Source organism: Agelaius tricolor, unplaced genomic scaffold (genome assembly GCF_023055355.1).
Source record: "Agelaius tricolor isolate 1412-34295 unplaced genomic scaffold, bAgeTri1.0.p SCAF_12, whole genome shotgun sequence".
NCBI classification, from domain to species: Eukaryota; Metazoa; Chordata; class Aves; order Passeriformes; family Icteridae; genus Agelaius; species Agelaius tricolor.
The window spans coordinates 17,425,121-17,443,494 of record NW_027269272.1 but is presented as its reverse complement, the minus strand read 5'-3'; the positions used below and the strand labels follow the sequence as shown (position 1 = coordinate 17,443,494).

Sequence of the window (18,374 nt, the reverse complement as noted above, 5' to 3'; positions counted from 1 at the left end):
TCAATTACAACTGCAGCTGATGGTCTCACCTACCTGACTGCCACCAAATACCCAGACACCTAACACTGACAACAAGGAGGTTTTACAGCTCCTTCCCAAGCAAACAGGATAAGACGACAAACTCCTTTGATTCAGTCTAGGGAGAGAAGAGAGGTCCCACACTCACTGGGATTTAAGAGCTCAGTCCTTCCTGCCTCTTGTGGGTGGGAGCACGCACTGACTGCTCTGGAACCCTGTTGAGGATTTAAAGAGGCCTGCTGGTCACTGTGGGATACTGTGTAAGTCCCCAAAGAAAGCTTCAAACATTTGTTTGTAAGGGATAAGGTTATGTTCAAACCCTATCTGCCTGCTCAAGAAGAAGGCAGGTTTCCTTGATCACCTTTTCCATTTGCATCCTCCTCATTGCACTAACACTCCAAGGATTTGGCAGTTACTATTTCTACAGCTCTGATGGACTGGAAAATTATTATTAAGCAGCAGGGTGGCAGAAGGAGACAAGTCTGTGTCAAGAAAAGCAGCTATTCATATCTGGGCAGAGCCTTTTGCAATAGTCCATTTACCCCAGGCTAGGAATGGCCACAGGGGCCCCTCTGGAAGGAAAGAACAACTCTCTGCTCCTCAAAGTCTCAAGTGACAAAGGCTGTTTTGCAGCTTATGTCCCGACAGCCTGTGGAGGTGCAAGACAGAAAACCCAGCTCATGTCTTAGGCAGGAAGGATTCCATATCTTTCAAAGTTTTAAAGGTCAACCTCCAGACTTATTCTCCTGGACAATTTACCCTTCACTGAACCAATGCCAAAACCAGGAGGACTGGCTTATCTCCATGTACAGTGACAGAATAATTCACCAGCCTTGCTGGCAAACTCCAATGCTCACCCTTTAGCAGGTGAAGGGAGTACTTGTGTAAAGTTCAGTGTCAACAGTGAAACAAAAAGCAACACATGGTATCAAAATAAAAATTCCAATGTGCTATCCTATCTTTTTTGTTTCCTTGGTAATTGCAATTATTTTATTTTGTTCTGAAATCTAAACAAAGCATTTCACAAGTTTTAGGTGAGTAACTGCTGCAAGAAAGCATCTGTCCAAGCCGTGATGTCAAGGGACATGTACACGGATTCTCCCCATGAAATTCCAGTCCACCAGACAAGACACATAGGAGAAGATGCCACTTTCAGAGACTTCTCTAGCCTTGCAGTTTGAAGTGGGGCAGAGCATGATCACTAACTGGGAAATCAGATGCCACCAGGGATGTTTCTTTACACCAACAGAAGCAGTGCTGATTCACTGGGATATGTACCATGAAACAGCCATGTAATAAGGCAGGTCAGACACCCAGGGACTGTGTGAGCTGTGCAGCAGGTCCTTGTGCAAACAACTCACTCTGCAAGCCTCAATTTCTCAAAAGGAACAAAAACACGGTAAACCTGCCAGCTCATTGCAGAACAACCAGGTCCATGCTAAAGTCCAACACATGAGCTGTACACCTGGGAAGTATCTCTAAAAACAAATCAGCAGCTGTGTCAGCTGCTGTACATATTTTCTTCCTAGCACTGCCAGTCAACATCTCTTCTAGCAAAAAAGAATAAACTCCAAACAATTCTGCTTTGCTTTTTCAGAAAAAACAAACCCTCCCAAACCTCGACCCAAACTCTGTTTACACCAAAACTGCTGCAGTCCTGAATAGGAGCAATAAATGGAGTGAGCTAAAGTGTTAGTGACAAATAACCCATTCAAACGATTCCAGCATAATTATAGGTTGGCTCTCTTGATGTCACATTGGGTACATCACTGCAGATATTACATTCACCTTATGAAAAGATTGCACAGAGCAGCTCAGTTGGTAACCCAAACAGCATTATGTATCATGAGTCTGTCAGCATCAGGAGTGCATGCACCCTGGCATTTGAAGTCCTGGTGTTTCAAGTGATAATCCAATGTAACAGACATCACTGATCTCTATATAAAAAGGGGCACCACTTTTCCTTTCAACTGGAGCTTTTTTTCACTTCTCATTCTGAAGAGTTGTGTGGTGCTGCCCGCAAGTGGCTACACTGCACAGCAGCTCAATCTGCAGCACTCTGGGTCCCCAGAGAGAAGAAGTGATCAATACTCCAATGCTGCTTTTGTATGAGGTCTCTAAGTGCTTCCATGCAAGATGCTGCTCCTCTGGGTTTTGAAATTACTCTGAAGAGAATGTGAAAACCCCCACTGCAAATTCATAATCCTGACACAAACTGCAGCTGCTGTACAGAATGAAAATGAAATTCATTGGTGAGCTGCAAGCTGGTCTATTGGCAAAGGTGGAATCTGGGATGTGGGGAAGGGACCTCAAAAACAGACCAAAACTTGGACACTGAGGGAGCAGGAAAATCATATTAGAGAAGTACCAGCTGGGGACAAGAAAGTGTCATGCTTGACAGGGATTTACACCTCCCTGGTGGGTCTGGGATGGCAGAGACCCTGAGCACTGCATCATCTGAGAAAGGTGGCAATAATCAGAGTTGGGAGGGAAGACAAAGGCATTTGAAGGATCAGACTTGCTGTGGGTAGATGGGCAGAGCCTAGAAGGTCTCCAGAGAAGCATCTGGATAGTGATGGTGAGTGCAGAGAACAGATTGCATTTTCTATTTCTTGGATACAGCCAAAAGACACTGAACTTCTCGCAATTAATTTCTTCCAGGGGGATCTTGAATTGGCTTTGGCTCTTCCTGCACACAGGCTGGAAGAAGTCTTTCATGCTGAGCTGTAACCTTTAGGACCTCATCCTTCCTGCTGCCTGCAGCCCACAGGAGCAGACCAGGCACGCCGGGCAGGCTGGCTTCAGAGTGGGCAGCTGGAGTTTCCTCAGCACAGCCCATAACACATTCCTGGAGCAGGGCCGTGGTGAGTGCATGTTGTAAGACAGGATTCATGAGCCACGGTGGATGTGAATGAACTTGATGGTCTTTTACTGCCTGGCTTGGGTTTTGCAATTGGATCCTGTGCAGGATCAGAGAAATCCAGCCTGTGTCAAGTGGCAATGAAAGAAAGCCAGTCCCACTGTCAATACCTGATATGTGCCATGTCAACACCTGACAGGACATCTGGCAGGGCTGTCCCCTCCTTGATGTCACTGCTCTAGGGCCATCTGAGGGTTGACGGCATGCTCCTGTTCCAAGTGTCACCCAGCACCCGTCACTGTCTGTCTCTGTGTCACAGCACAGTGCTCCCCTCGCAGGAGCTGGGGCTCTGGCCACTACACTGACTGATCTCCATTAGGGAGAATTTAAGCAACATGGCTTAAAAATGAGAAAGCACACTGCTTGCTTCTGTCAGGTCAAGCCACTTCCTCTGGGGCCAGGAAGAAGTGACAAGCTGGAAAGGACTGGATGCCCAGGGGATGAAAATGCCTAGGTCTGAGCAGGAGGAAGAGGAGAAGCGATGTCCCCTGGTCTCACCCCTGTGACTGCAGGGGCAGTAACAGCCTCGTTCCTCCATACAGCTCCAAGCTGCCGTGCCACTGGATACCTATCTATTATTACAGAGGTTGGAAGGGCAGGGCAAGCAGCTGGGTGCTCAGCACCTCGTTTGCTCTCAATCCAAGGCTTCCAAGACTTCCAAGGTTCCACTGAGTCCAGTCCACCCAAAGTGCTTGGCACCCAGGGTGGCACTGTGCCCATGAATGTTCCTGCAAACAGGCAGGCAACAGACAGCTGACTGGAGGAGGAACATATCCTTGGAAGGGTTTTATCATTTTAAAGGGAACAAATTCCAATTGATTGCCCTTGTAAGAGCCTGCATGGTACTTGCACTTCTAGCCTAATCAATAGAAATTTTAATCGCTCTGGTAATTACACTTTCAGCAATGCTGCAGTCCTTTGTTCTCCAAGTGGGAGACCAATATCCGCTGTTCTCCGGTGGCCCCATCTGGCTGCAGCTTGGAACAGCATTTGCCACTTGCAGGGGAAGGGACATTCCATCAGTGACCAGGGTGACACCAAGCCTTGACACGCACAGCCTGGCTGGTGCAGATCTCTGGGGCAAGGGGTGCAGTCCCAGGTCAGAATGGGTTTCTGCCAGCCAGAATCACCTCAGCTTCCTCCTGTTAAAGCTGCTGCTCAAGAGCTTCACACACCTCCATGCCTGCCTAAGTTTTTCCCTGGAGCAGGTCCCAGGTCTGATGCCTTGCTGAGGGCACTGGGCTCTAGGGTGCACATTCCCAGTCCCTCCCATGCATGAGCTTGCAGTGTGTCACCAGTATTTCTTCTCTGGGCTGTAAATGGTTCCAAAATACAATGTAGATACCAAGGTTATGTTACTTTAGCTTCTGGCTACATCTTCAGGAGGCAGAAGAGCTGTTACCCCGTGAGTCCGGATGGATACTGTTAAAGCCTGACTGCACTTGGGAGAACACAGGCCCTACAAGTTGCTATACTATAGCAACTTGTTGCTATACTAAAAGTTGCTATACTAAAATTACTATAATGAAGAACCACTGTGACAAGTGCCATGTTACTGTATGGACATCAGAATAACCCTATGACAGGCCCAGTGCTTGAGAAGAACAGTCTCTGCTTTGCTGAGCAGAAGCCACGTCTGGTGCTTCGCAACACTATTCAAATTTAAAATTCTTGTGCTTGGTTCTGGAACCATGTTCAGCCCAAGGGCGTTTTACCTGCAAGAATGCGTCAGCTGTAGCACAGACCTTCACGCTTCAGTTCCCCAGCCAAGGACTGCCAGAAGCACTGGGATGCACGCAGGGTTTGGGGGGGCAAGCGTGTGTGCAAACCTAGCAAGGCTCTCCCTGGGAAATGGGATCCTGCTCCCCCCAGCTTGGCCAAGCAAACTATGCAATACAAAGTACTGCATGGAGGTGTAATTGCAGTTTGGATCTGTCAGGCACACACAAAGTCTGGATTAACTTGCAATTGCACTCATCCTGCCCACAACATATTTTTTCAAGCCATGATCCTGGCTGGCATGGCCCAGGGTGGCTCAGCTCCCACGCCTGCCAGAATCACAGGACACAGCCATACATCTCTCCATCAACAGCTGTTAACGTGACACAGCTACTTTGTCACACACTGGCCTCTCACAGCTAACAGCAAGCTTTCCAAGAAGAATTGCTACTGGCCTTAGCACTTAAACAAAACAGTTCTACTCATGTCCCTGGAGTTTCCTCAAACAATGGCAGAAAACACCCACTGGAGCCTGAGGAGGGGAGGGTCTGTGGCAGAGAAACCACAGCTGCTGATTTTTGAGATATACACCACACAATTAGAAACACTGGTCTGTAAACATCCTCAACAAAGCCTAGCAGGTCTGGGGGGTTTCTTTTCCTTGCTGTCCATTGTGTACCACTGCCTTTAAAACCCTCAAAAACAGATACTCCTCCCTTGCTGATTTTATGCTTTGGCGCTGAACTGCACGTTGCCCTGTGAGCTTGGTGGTGCTGGAGGCACCAACTCTGCTCATTCAAGGCTCTGGGCCTGGGATACTTGGGATGGAATCATGTACCATGTGCTAATCACCCATCCACAGGCAGGAAGGAGTCTGCCACAAATGACCTCCCTTCTTGTTTAAATATTAAGATTTCTCAGCTAAGACACTGCTCTGTGCATTTGCAGATGTCCCTCTTCCTCACTGGGACTGCTCTTGTTGGCCTTTCCGAGAAGATCTAATTACAGGCTGTTCTGTTCATTGACAATTTCATATACTCTCGTTTTTTAGGTTAACTTGAATAACTGGCAAGAAGCAGAACTACATGGGTGGAGTAACAGGCCATGGATTTATGACATGCTGGTATTCAGGGCGAACACAGAAATATCCTGAACTCTGCTGCTGCTGTCAATTTGATAATGAGAATGTGATTTGAAATAAAAACATCTTGGGTGCCAATTCACTACAGCAGCTAGTAAAAATAGGCAGAATACCTAGAAATAGAGGACTCTGTGCTCCAAACACATCCAAAGCTTGAATATCATATAGTATCTTACAAAAACAGAGCACGTGGCTGCACTGGGGCTATGGTATCACATAGGCCATTCAGTGAACCCCTGCATGAGCCTCAGCAGAGAGAATGGGATGCTCTGTGGGTCTACCTAAGCACAGGTGAGGGCTCTGCTTTCAAGTGCTCTGCAGCCTTTGGGTGCTTTCCCCCAGGCCATGCTCCCAGAGCCACCCCAACAGTGTAGAGTGTGAATCGCAAACACCCCTGGGCAAAGCCTGGGTGAGCTTTGTCAGAGACTGAGGTACCCAAGAGCAGGCCTTTTAGACAAATAAAAGCAGCTTTTAAAAACTAGAGAGAAAAAAAAAAAGGGGGGCTGCAGGGCCTCATGCATTTTAAAGAATCTGGCCTTTACAGGAGTGTTCCCAGTTTCAGGTCAAGCCTGGGGTCTTCTTTAATCTACTTTTAAGTGGTACAAGCAGTTGTGATCCCCTTGCCAGGAGGCAGGGCAGGGCACCTTCCCATGTTTGGTGTTTGCTGTGTGTAATCTTCCACAGGACTTACCTGTTGCTGTCCCGGTACTGATAGATATAACAGCCCTGAGGCATCCCACTCTCCTGGTTCAAGGCAAACGAGAGCTTCATCTGCACAGAGGAGAAGGGGTGTGGGACAATGAAAAGAGAGAGAGAAAAAAAAAAAGGCAACATTTTAGGCTCTTGATAATTACAGCAACTTCAAGCAAGGCTTGTGGGAGAAAGCTTAACTCACCAAGGCTGACACGCAAACACCGTGGCCTGGAACATACTGTGGGGTTCCAAACCTCAGGGAAAAGTCACATGCATTGCAGAAACCTCTTGCTTTTTCCACCCTTTGTTACTATAAAGTGTTCGTGGTTCCTCTGAAATGCACGGGTTGTAACAGCTGAGCCCTCCAAACCCACCCACACACAGCACCCCTCAGCAGCGCGGCTGCGGTTCCCCTCAGACACCGCACAAACGACTTTCTCCAGCGGCAGCTGCAGTTCCCACGAGTCTTTCTCTGAAAACCTTCCCGGCTCCATCTCGTTCCTCCAGTGCATTAGAACAGAGGAGAAACCACAGAGGGAAAGGTGACAGATTTTTCCTTCTGTGCAGAGTTATTAAAGAGCTGTTAGAAGGGTTTGCAGTTTGGATCCGCCTCCGGCAGCAGGCTATAATGGGACCTGGAAGCTGCTTTGGTTGCAGCTCCAAGAAGGCATTCAGCAAGGGTTTTTGGATTTCAAACACAGCTTGTTTTATTAAGGGGGAAAAATTAATCCTCTTTCAACGAGCAACACAATGGTTCTGTGGGGAAACTTTTTTGCTGAAAATGTCTTCAGTGATTTTATACACTGAGCTGCCTAGAAAACAGCACGGAACTGAGTTCTGCAACAGCCCTGCACATCCAAGCAGCTCCTCATTACCCTGGGGAAGGCCCCCAGGTCAATGTCCCACCAGCTCTCACAGCCATGACCCCTGGGCTCAGCTAAAGAGCTGCAGACCTTGACCAGGAGCCAGCAGGGAGGGTAAGAGGGGCAGCATCCTTTAGAGAAGGTAGCTGCCAGTCTTCATGCATGTTTTTGGGGTCACAGAGATTACTATCAGCAGGGCTGTTGCCGGTGCTGGATTGTGCAGGACTCCTGAAATGGTCTGGGAAGATCACCACAAGGGCTAGAAGTCAAAGGAGGTTTGTTATGATGAGCCTGACCTTTTTAAGCAAAGAAAGGAGGAGAGCAGTGTTGAGCCACTGCATTTGATCACAGACTCCTCTCCTCTGGGCTCCAAGAAAATTGCTAACTCAAATTAATGGCTTACTCAGGAATGAACACAGAATTAAAACATCTTTCTCCTCTAGGCTGTAAAGAAACCCTGTGTGCTGAATCACTAGATGATGCACTGATTTTCCCTTCCCTAAAGAGTAGCAAAGTCACACACTGTGCTCTCACTGACCCAAATAAAACTGCATGCCAAGAAATCACTGAAAAATTCACCACCTTGAATACTGAGTTAAGAACCAAGTACTAGGCTGAGGCCAAATTCAGCTGAGCTGCCTTGACATCCACAGCCCTACCAGTGCAAGGCATTCTGAAACACAAGCTCATGCAACACTACAGAACATGAGTGCCCATGGTACACACATCACGTTTATAGCACCGTCAAGACAGTGACCTCTTAACACTCTCCACAGCTCCCCTCTTGCAAGCCCTGACCTTGCACCAAGCAAGATCACTCAGAGCCACTTTGGAGAGCAGTGATCATGGCAGGACAGCAGGGCTGGCTGGGGATGCTTCTTCTGGCCAAGATCCATGAAGCCTGGCTGTGGATCCAGCCTCTCCAGATGCTATGATGGCACATGGCAGCTACCACATGGGAGCAGGAGGTCAGCAAGAAACAAAGGAACCTCCCCAAGGGAGACAAGAAATCACCTTGCTGGCCATATGTGCTCCATAAGCAGAGTCCCTGGTTTGGGGAACTGAAGGAGGAACTGGGAACTGCTTAAAGCCGTTTTTTCTGGGCCAGGTTTTCCAAAGCTTTCCTGCTAGGATATCAGGAAGCACCTCTGAGGCCAAAGGGACAGCAATTATTGCAGACACAGATCCACCAGATCCTTTTGTTTGTGGAAAAGACATTGCACCAGAGAATCAGTGGAGATGAAGCACAAAAGGAGTGCAAAATTTGGCAAAATTGTGGCTTTGGCAACTTTCAACAATAATTTTGATCAGGACAAACTCAGGAGTGCCTGAACCTCTTGCTTGCAGCTCTCAGCTAAGTGGGCTCTGGGGTTACACTAACTGAGCATCTCTGGTTATAGCTCACCTGAGCTCTGGGTGCCCAGCACAGCTCAAGGGTGGAACCACCTCTGAGCAAGGACACAAATCCAGGGAGAGGGAAGAAAGGAAGGAAGGAAAAAGGCTGGGAAGGAAAACAGCCTTGTTTTGACAGGCTGCTAGGGAAAGCCTTGGGGCAATCAGGTATGGGAAGGTGACCTTTCCACTATCTGGGGGGGATGAGATCCCATGGAACCTGCCTATCCCAAAAGGAAAGATCACTGTTCCCGAAGATAACGGGTTTTCAACTTTCTGTTATTTTAATCCTTCTTTGTTTGCTCATGGTATTCCAGACAAATAAAACACACCCTGCTTGGCAGGCTCAGCCATCTGCATCATCTACCAGTGCCAGCAAGGCCTGGATAGTGGGGACTATACATGACCATCTGGGTCAACGCTGTCAGGCAAGAGGATGTTGCCATCACCCACAGTGACAAGAGGACCACACTCAGAGAAATGTCAGGGTCAGGCTGTCACACAGAGAGGTGTGTAACTAAAGGTCTGTCCCAGCAACCAAAGCTCAAGGCAGCTGTCACTGATTCACAACCCATGCTCTTCTGCAGATCTGCCCTGCTCATGCACTGTCATGGTCAGCCAGGAGGGGGAAGAGGGGACCTGTGCTTGCCACCAGGAGTCCTTACAGACCCCAAATGAACAGTCAAGCTCTGACTGTGCAGTCACCAGCAATGATCCGGCTGCCTTTGCTCCTTTGGTGGCATTTGGCCTCTGCAGAGAGCACAAAGCCCTCAGGCAAAACTCATCACAGGGTGGAAAGCCAGCAGGTAAGGCAGCAAGTGAAGGACTAGCTGTGCAGGGAGCACACTGGGAATGCAGAAACTAGAAGCTTCCTGCTAAGCTTAACAAGGTTGTCCTCACCCACTCAACATCTTGCAGTTGGGTCCTCTCTGCCACTGGAGCCTCAGGAGAGCTCCACTGGCCAGACTCTGTCACTTCTGCACTGCCCTGCTCACTGTAAAGGCACTCATGCTTCCCAGCACATCAGTGCTTTGGAAGGTCAGCACAGATTTTTCCTCTCGTGCTAATGCTAAACTATGAAGTGTCTGCTGCCACAGACTTCTGAAAACAGAACTCAAGTGTCCTTTCCCAGCTCTGCATCCCTACAGCACTGCTTCTCTCTGGTCCTATCTTCTCCAGAAGATGCCCTTTCCTTTTGCCTTCACTCACTATACACAAAACCTCTGGTTACTTCTGAATCACAGAAGGCTGCAGGGCAAGGCTGGGACAAATGTCAGGAGCTGATTGACCACTTCATCATTCTTCTGACTTTTGCTGCAGCAAGGTCACGAGACATCCAGAACCTCCGGCATACACAAAGCCCTACAAATCCAGCAGCCTTTTGCAATTACCCCTCTGGCACAGCTTTAACTCTTAACCAATTGCTTCAAAACCACCTTACTGCTTTGAAGCTCTTTTCTGTGTGTGTCACTGCTCCTTGTCAGAAGGGGCTTGCTGTAAAGCCAGCAAACAAGCTAATACCACAGCACAGGGAAAGGCACTGCTCCCCAAAATACTGCATTTTATACCTGCAGGGGCAATGGGGGACTGAAGTATCTCAGAGAAATGCAAGTACAGGGTGACCCCCATCACAAGGCAGGTTCATCAGATCAAGGGATCTTCGCCATTAGACATATGAAATAATTTCATTTTACAAGACTCTGCTGGGCCTCCCTGGGAGAGGAGGGGGAGAGCAAATTTCCAGTGAACTGCAGTGTGATTTGGCTTGCACTGCCCCCTTTGGTAGCGCAGCCCTGGAGCTCACATGCTAATAAAGATCCCTTTCCACTCCAGTGGCTCTGCACATAAAGGAGTGTTCGGCATGGTGTGTGCATGAACTCAATGGGAAGGGGAGCTGGAAGGCAGCCATGCTGAGAACAGAGTGCTGCCTACCAGGAGAGCCCCATCAATAATTGAGATGTCAGAGGCACAGGGAGGTGTGTGAATAAGAGCTGTCAAAAGGAGTAATTTGAGTCTCTTTGGATACAGTGATGGATAGGCTCACTCATCAACAGACACAACTGCAATACACCCGAACAGAAGAAGAGCAGAGCACTGAAATTCAAAGGGGCTGGGGCAGGTTGTTTGATGGGCAGGATGCTGTTGACTCCATGGATGGGAGTATCTCTTTTAAGGCACCAAGCAGGTGTGAGCACACTATCCTGTGACTGGTCAATGAAGCAAGAGAATGTACTCACAGCACACAGAAGCCCTCACAGATCCTTGGTGTGGTTTGGTGGCATGTACTGCAAGCTCAAGGTGAAGGCAATGCCACCTCCTTGAGGAAAGCCACCTCAAGGAAAGGCATCTCCTGAGCCCACAGTACTGAGGGCTGTGTGCACATAACACTTGTTTGTACAATTACTCCACTCTTTGGATTAGTAACATACTCCCACTCTCTATCCCTACATCCTTTAATCCAGCCAAGGATGCAGCTGGCTGACAGCAACAGGATGCTCCTTGTTCCCCCATCTGCAGACACTGACGTGCTTCATCAGCACCCAAAGAGCCCATCCCACCCTCAGCAGAGGTGAGCAGACACTCAACCAGTGCACAGATATGAGACACCAGTGAAGCAGAGAAGCAGCTGCCCCTCAGTGCACTCTGTGCTGCCTGAGCCCTGAGGGGACCCCATGCCCTGCTCAGGCAGATAGGCCTTGGTGAGAGTGTCAGGGAAGCTCCCCACATCTTGTGGCTTCTTCCACCAAGGCTAAGAAGAGATTTTTGGAAAGAGTGAACAGTGCTTCACATTGTCATGGACCTCCAGACTTGCCTGGGTTTTGGTGCAGCCAGTAGCCATCCTCATTTTAAAGAATGTTTTAGACCTGCATTAGCTGGGGGCTCGGTCATGCGATAAAGCCTGGTAGCTCAAGAAGAAAAGAGCATGAGGAGCACTCTTGGCTGCTGAAACACTGCCAGTCCCTATATTGACCTGACTGGGCAAATTCTGCATGCCCCTTGAGTAAATGGCTTGGCTTGGATCCTCTGTTCCCAGCCTTGGCTCTGAGCACCAAACCTTTGTCATGAGATGAAAAGTTTTCTCTACACATGCACCGTGTCAGAGAGGCATTATCGGTTCAGCCGGGGAACCAGGTCAGACCTGAGCTGTCCCAGTTGCAGGGCGATGTAAGGGCAGCCTCAGCTGGAACTGGTCAAGGTAATTCCACTGATGTGGGGGGAATTCAAGCAGAAAGAGTTCACCCAGGACAAGGAGGCGAGGCAGAATATGAGCTTCTGAGACAAAAAACAGGGAACTGATCTAAAGATCACACTAAAAACAGTTTCCTGAAAGGCAGGGCTTCTTTTTCACCCTGGGCACTTAACCAGTTTTAACCCCATTTGCATGGAAGTCCAAAAAGACTTGTATCTGCTCTGGGTTGGAATAAGGCTCCCCTCTCCAGCAAGCTCTAGAAAGCTTTTTAAGAATAAACTTAGTCATCAAGCAGGTTTTTATGCCCCGCCCAAACTTCAGTTTTGACCCGAAAAAGAAATAGTCCTGAAGTCCTGACACTCACTTTTAAAACCACAAAAAACGAGCCATGCTCCAGTAACGTAATCACAGAGTTTTCTGGCACCTCATCCCTTAAAAATACATCCATCTGCCTCCACGCAGGCCATCAAACTCAATCTTGTTCACAATGGATTTCCCAATTCCTGCGTGCTGGAAGCACTGCAGCGGTGCTGGCTGTGCCGGCTGGATGAGCCCTTACAGCAGCACAGGCTGCAAACCTCACAGCTGTGTTTTCACTTAAAGAAGCTGCTCTGGAGACCAAAGCACTTCTTCCATAAGCTTTTCTATTTGTGCTGCAGCTCAAAATTGCTGGAGAAAGACCCTGGGTAGTGGATGAAGAACATGTGGTAAGGACAGGATGGGGGTAATAAAGGACAAACCAAAAGTCCTACAGTGGAAAAAAGAGGAAAGACAAGGAAACTTGCTACCAGCTCAGCGAGTTACCTCTCACACTGGGTTGGAGCAGCCCTTTCCTTTTGGCTTCGTAGACAGCAAATCTCAGCACCTGATTATGGGACTGCTGCTGCTACTGGTTGAAAGTCATGAATTGGTCCTGAAGTGGCACATCACACCTACTGCCTCCTCAGTAGGCTCCTTCTCCCCATCTTCACAAGGACAATTTCCAGGTGAAGGTTTAAATTCTCTAAGAGGTTCCTGAAGCTGCCCCATTTCCTCAGCACATAAGCCAGCAAAGTGCCTCTGTTAACAGGCTACAGGGTCCATGCATGTGGCTAAGGACAATGTCAAATCAAATCCCAAAACAGCCTAGGAGAAGGAGCTGAAACATATTTGGGGTATTACTCTGAATCCCACTGCTTACTTTTATTTTAAAATCCTATCATTTACTTAGCTGCTGCCTGCATTATACAGCTGTATAAAACACAGGAAAAGCCAGTGAATTCCTGACATGGCAGATGGAAGACAGAAGATAGCTCTTCCCTCTTAAATTAATCTGGAAACCCAAAGGTTCCCAGCCTGGGACCCAAAGCCACAATAAGCTATTACTAAATTATCCCACAGGCTGCAACAGCTCTTCCTCTCCAAACATCAGCCCTGGGATGCAGTGAAGGGGTCTCCCTGTCACAGAAGTGAAGTCACCAGCACATAGTCCCTGGCACATAGGAGGACTGCCTTATTGATGGCTAGTGGCCCCCAAAACCCCTGCTCTGGGTGGTTGGGCAGCACAGCAAAACCAGGAAGAACTGTGGCTGGATCCTTTGCAAAGATGCTGTCACCAAAATTATAAACTGGCACCACACCCTTGGCTTTTATGTCACAGCTGAAGAGCCTTTCTAGAAAGACAGGGAACAAGACAACTTTCACCACTTGGCAAAAATATAAACTGCAAATGAGTTTATTTTTAAGCATTCACACTTGCCTGCATTGGAGGTTTCGGATGCAATCCACAAAAAAATGGATCCAGATTTATTTAGAAAGAAGAGCTGGATACTTCCGTTCATTTTATAAACTGGATGAGCTCATTCTCTACATGCACGATTAGGAAACCACAAAACTAAAATACAGATTATACAATTGTGAAGGGTTTGAATTTATGGATTAAAAATACCTTCTTCAAAAGCTAACAAACTGTGACACTGCACTGCATGCCCTAGACCACTAGGGAACTGTCAATGAAGTTTAAAGTATTTTCTACACATATACCAATTTGAAAATAGAAGCAAAACATCCCTAGGAAATGCCACATTAAAACAATGTGACACTAACAAGACATATGCCAAGTTTCACTGCTTGGCTGTTTCATTTTCTGTTATTCTGAGAGCTGCCTCACGCCAGGAACAGAGCAGAGAGCAGTGGTTACCTGGAGGAGGGTGTGACACTGTGCTGTCTTCAAATGGCTCAAGGCACAGGGAAGGCAGGGCAAGAGCCGTGGGTGCAGATGTGTCTGGGTATGTGGCAGGAGGAAGAAAAGTGTGGTGTCTTTTACTGCACCTGACTATAGCACAACTTTCCCTCACCCCACGAGCCCTGGAGGATGCTGATACATGTTTTACAAATCAGCCTATTTTGTGTCTTCCCTATGACTATTTTGTGCCTTCCTGCAATGTGCCCAGTCTTTGTCATTGCTACTGGGAGGATACAAGGAAATGAGGGCAGATCAAACAAAGCAAATCCTATTTTCTTAAGTTTGTTAATGGAAACTGCTTCCCCTGCTAAGCCACTAATGGAGCTGTGAGAATCCAGAAGCACAGATTAATTCAGCACCCAGGTACTGCCTCATGCCTGGAGGGATTTCTGTAGAGTCTCACTGGAAGACAGATAAAGCTTGTAATACCCTCCATACAAGAGATAAATCCATTAAAATATGAACAGCCCCAGTGCTGACATGGTAAGAGCTCTACCAGGTAACAAGAGCAATCTCAACAGTATTTCTAGGTTTAGTTATATCTGCAACCCATTAACTGGGACTGTGAAAAGCAGAATACCCTGATTATACCAGACTGATCTCAGTTTGACAGACACACCATTCTCCCCCCTCCCTTGGAGTGCTGCTGTGAAATACCTGGCAGTCCTGAAGTCCAGACCTAGTGCTGCTGACTCAAGCTTTGCTAAGTCCCTGGGGACAACCTGGACTTCCTTGCAGTATGTTACAGCCTGCCAGGACTGCAGACATCTGTGCCGTGTCCTTGGCCAAACCTTTTCCCCCGACACTGTTACAGCATGGGGATGGGAAGACACCTCCTGCCATACACACTCAGAGCTGCAGAGCATCTTCTCCTAAGGCTGCATGCCACAGAACACCACTCCACATCCCACCAGGGCAGTGCTGGCACCCTTCTCCCTGGGCACAGGTCAGCTGTGTGCCATGACCTCCTTTCCCTGACTTCACCAAAATCCCGTGGTATGTCTAAGCACAGTTGCTCAGTGCATGAGTAGGAGATCCAAGGCTTTCCACAGACATCCCTCTCCAATCCCATGGACAGCACGAGCTGCTGCTGTGAGCACAACTGCCGGACTCCCCTGGGAAGAGACTGGTTGTGGCGTGGTTGAATTCTTCTGGCAGCAACCTGCTCCCATCCACATTTTCCTAGAGGCTCCAGGCTCTTCTGTCACAGGAAAAGAAGGAAGCAGGAGTGGACAGTGGCCAGGAGACTTGTCCCAGCAAGCCCAGACCCCCTGGCAGTGGGACAGGTACCCGGCCCTCCAGCCAACCCACGGCCAGCTGTCCTCCAGCTCCAACACGGCTGCGCTTCAGCGGAAAAGCAATTTCTGTATGCAGGCACTTCAGAAAGGGCTCTGGCAAGGTTCACACTGAAAAGGTGTAAATTCTACAGCATTTTTGTAGGGCCAAATTAATGTCAGAGCCTGTGATGGTGCTGTGGATCTCTGGGTTGGAGTGTGGGAGGTAGGATCAGGGAATCCTCTTTCAGTGCTAATGCACAGCAGGCTGTTACAACCCTCTGTTCCACACTGTGACTAAACATATGTAAGGGGCTCAACATGGTTTATGTTCAGTAGCTGTGGTTTCCAAGCAATATTGTATTTCTTTAAAATGAAGATACATCATATTTTAAAACTATTTTTAAAACCAGCCACAAATCTGCAACCTTTTACATCATTCCTCCTTCCTCCCACCAAACCTAAAACATAGCACAGTCAGAGAAGATCAGCAAGCTCATGTGTGAGAATTTGGCTGCAGGGATCTCACGTGTGCCCATGCACACTCATACACAGAGGGAAACTCAAAGCTGTAATTCAGGTACAATCTATGTTTAAGGTTATCCAGGATGTATTCCACTATCTACACCAGCATGCTGTATGCAAGGCAGGAGAATCTAAGAGCTGACCCAAAGCATAAGGTTGTTTATTTAACAATCTGCCTCAGCAAGTGTAAGGTTTCCTGCCTCTGGTTCAGCATACAAGCAACCTGATTGTGTATCACCCTAAAATCTCATCACAGCCTTTCCTTGCCAGGACTGCTCCCATCCACACCTAAAGCAAGTCACAATACAACTGAATCTCAAATTCCCATTTTTAACATACTCCTCCACAAGGCAGCAGCAGCTGGAGCAGGGAAATCTCACCAAAATCCTTAGAAATTATCCTTAAAAGACATTCTGCAAAAGCTGCTCCCTAGAAATGCCTATCTGGTGTGGAGTACAGCAGCTCTTGCAGAGCGCTCTGAGTTTTGCAGTAGTCTTGCATAAATTAGGCTTTTCAGTTTCCCAGCTTGATGGACTTGGGTATTTGTTGGGTTAATTTTGTCCAGTCAGCCCTGGAATAGGAGTTGTCCATACCAAAGCGGTAAGTTTTAAAGGCAGAAACCAACACCGTATTTTACAGACAAATTCAAGTTCTTAAAATTAGCTATTTATTCCAACAATATTAAAAGGAGACACATCACTTTCTCAGTCATTTTTCCATTCGTAGTATTTTTATTTTTTTTAAACCCATGAGCCTAATCCCTCATTTTTCTATGGAAAAGCTGGAAGGAAAAGACCACAGGGAAGAAGGATCAGCCTGCAAGAGCATCCACTGTGCTTGTTCTCCCTTTGGAGGTGTTGTCGGGCTTATGGTTGAGATTATATTTTTAAAAACTTTCTGAAAGTAAATAAATAAATAGAAATCTCTCCAGGCATCGGTATTAGCTTGTGAAGGAGACCCAAACAATGCATGGGAGGCTAGAAAGGAGCCAGTAAATTCTAAGGGTGTAGAACAGGAGAGGGGATTAAGCCTGGTGATTAAATTAGGCAACGCATGAATACATTCCAATGCACAACATCACTCAAGCACTGGACAAAACATATGGCAACAATGGAGAGCGCTGCCCACGAAGTCACCTTTAATATGATTAGCCATGGACGCCTGAAAGGAGATCTCCCGAGTACCAGCGTGGTAACCCTGCTTTGTGCAGCCTGGAGGAGCTCCCTGTGAAAGCCTTTGAGGCTCCCTGAACGCACACAAACGGCTGCTGTGTGCTCAGGGATGTGCCCAAGTCCACTGAAAGCAGGACACAGACAAAAAAAGAGCCTTGAGGCCGGGCGAGCTTTTTGTTCCCCACTCCCAGGGCAGCGGCGGGAGCGGTCCCCAGGCTGTCCTGCCTGACAGCTGGGTCACCACACGGGCTCTCCTGTCCCACTTGGACTTTTCAACTCCACCGTCCCGCATTCACTGGCACCGCTCCTCTCTTTGAAGGGGGAGAAAGCGCCTCATCCATCACTGACACGAAGGCAGTTAATTCACTTCTTTACAACTGGAAAGGCTTTTGCTGTGAGCAGGAGGGAGTGCAGAAAGAGTAATGAAATCCAAAAGGGAGCCAAATGATGCTTTCCTCTGCTAGACGCCAGCGCTGGCAGTGCTTGCTGCTGGCACCGTGCGTGGTGGGTGAAAGGAGACTCTTTTGTGGTATGCCATTAGCTACATCCAAGGTCCCAGTTCATGTTTACCACAGCCACTGCCTTACTTCACTTGGTATTTTTTTCCAGTCCTGTTGATCATACTGCAGAACTGACCGAGTCTGTTTGGAAGCTTTGCTCACTGAAAGCAGAAACAAATTGCTTTTTGAAAAGACTATATTTTTTTCTTTTGTAAACCAAACCTCACGCTGCTTTCCATAAACCCAACCTAAAGATGAAATCCTCACTTAAAACTGAGGAGCAAAGGACTGTGCTAGGCTTTGCCCACACTGGTGGGCTCAGCCGTGCCACTCGCCCATGGAGAAGCCACAAGCCATGGGAGCATCCAGCTGTGCTGCCCAGACTGCACAAGAGGGCATCTCACACTCTGGCACTACTCTGCAGCCCCAGTGAGCAAAACCCCATCACAGCTGCAGCCAGCAGGTTGTCACAGGATCCCAGAATATTCCGAGTTGGAAGGGACCCACAAGGATCTCCAAGTCCAGCTCTTAAGTGAATGGCCCATAGGGGCATCAAACCCACATTATTACCATGCTCTGACCAACTGTCCTGTCAACTGTAATGGGAAGAAACACTCCATGACATCAAAGATAATCTCGTGTGAGTCACTCTGCATGACAACCTTGCTGTAATCAGGTGAGCCCTTCAGACTGGTGAACTCTACCCCAGAGGACCTTGGCACACTCAGCTGAGTTCCCCACAA

The 18,374-nt window shown here is 48.0% G+C and overlaps 1 protein-coding gene across 3 annotated transcripts in view; it reads right to left on the bottom strand.

Moving 5' to 3' along the window:
* DIS3L2 (DIS3 like 3'-5' exoribonuclease 2) overlaps positions 1-18,374 on the bottom strand; it is a 180,275-nt gene that overhangs the window by 30,572 nt on the left and 131,329 nt on the right. For all 3 annotated transcript variants that reach the window (XM_071437863.1, XM_071437864.1, XM_071437865.1), the window contains exon 15: positions 6,490-6,569. In XM_071437863.1, the coding sequence (XP_071293964.1) occupies positions 6,490-6,569 (80 nt within the window). The remainder of the gene's footprint in view (positions 1-6,489; positions 6,570-18,374) is intronic.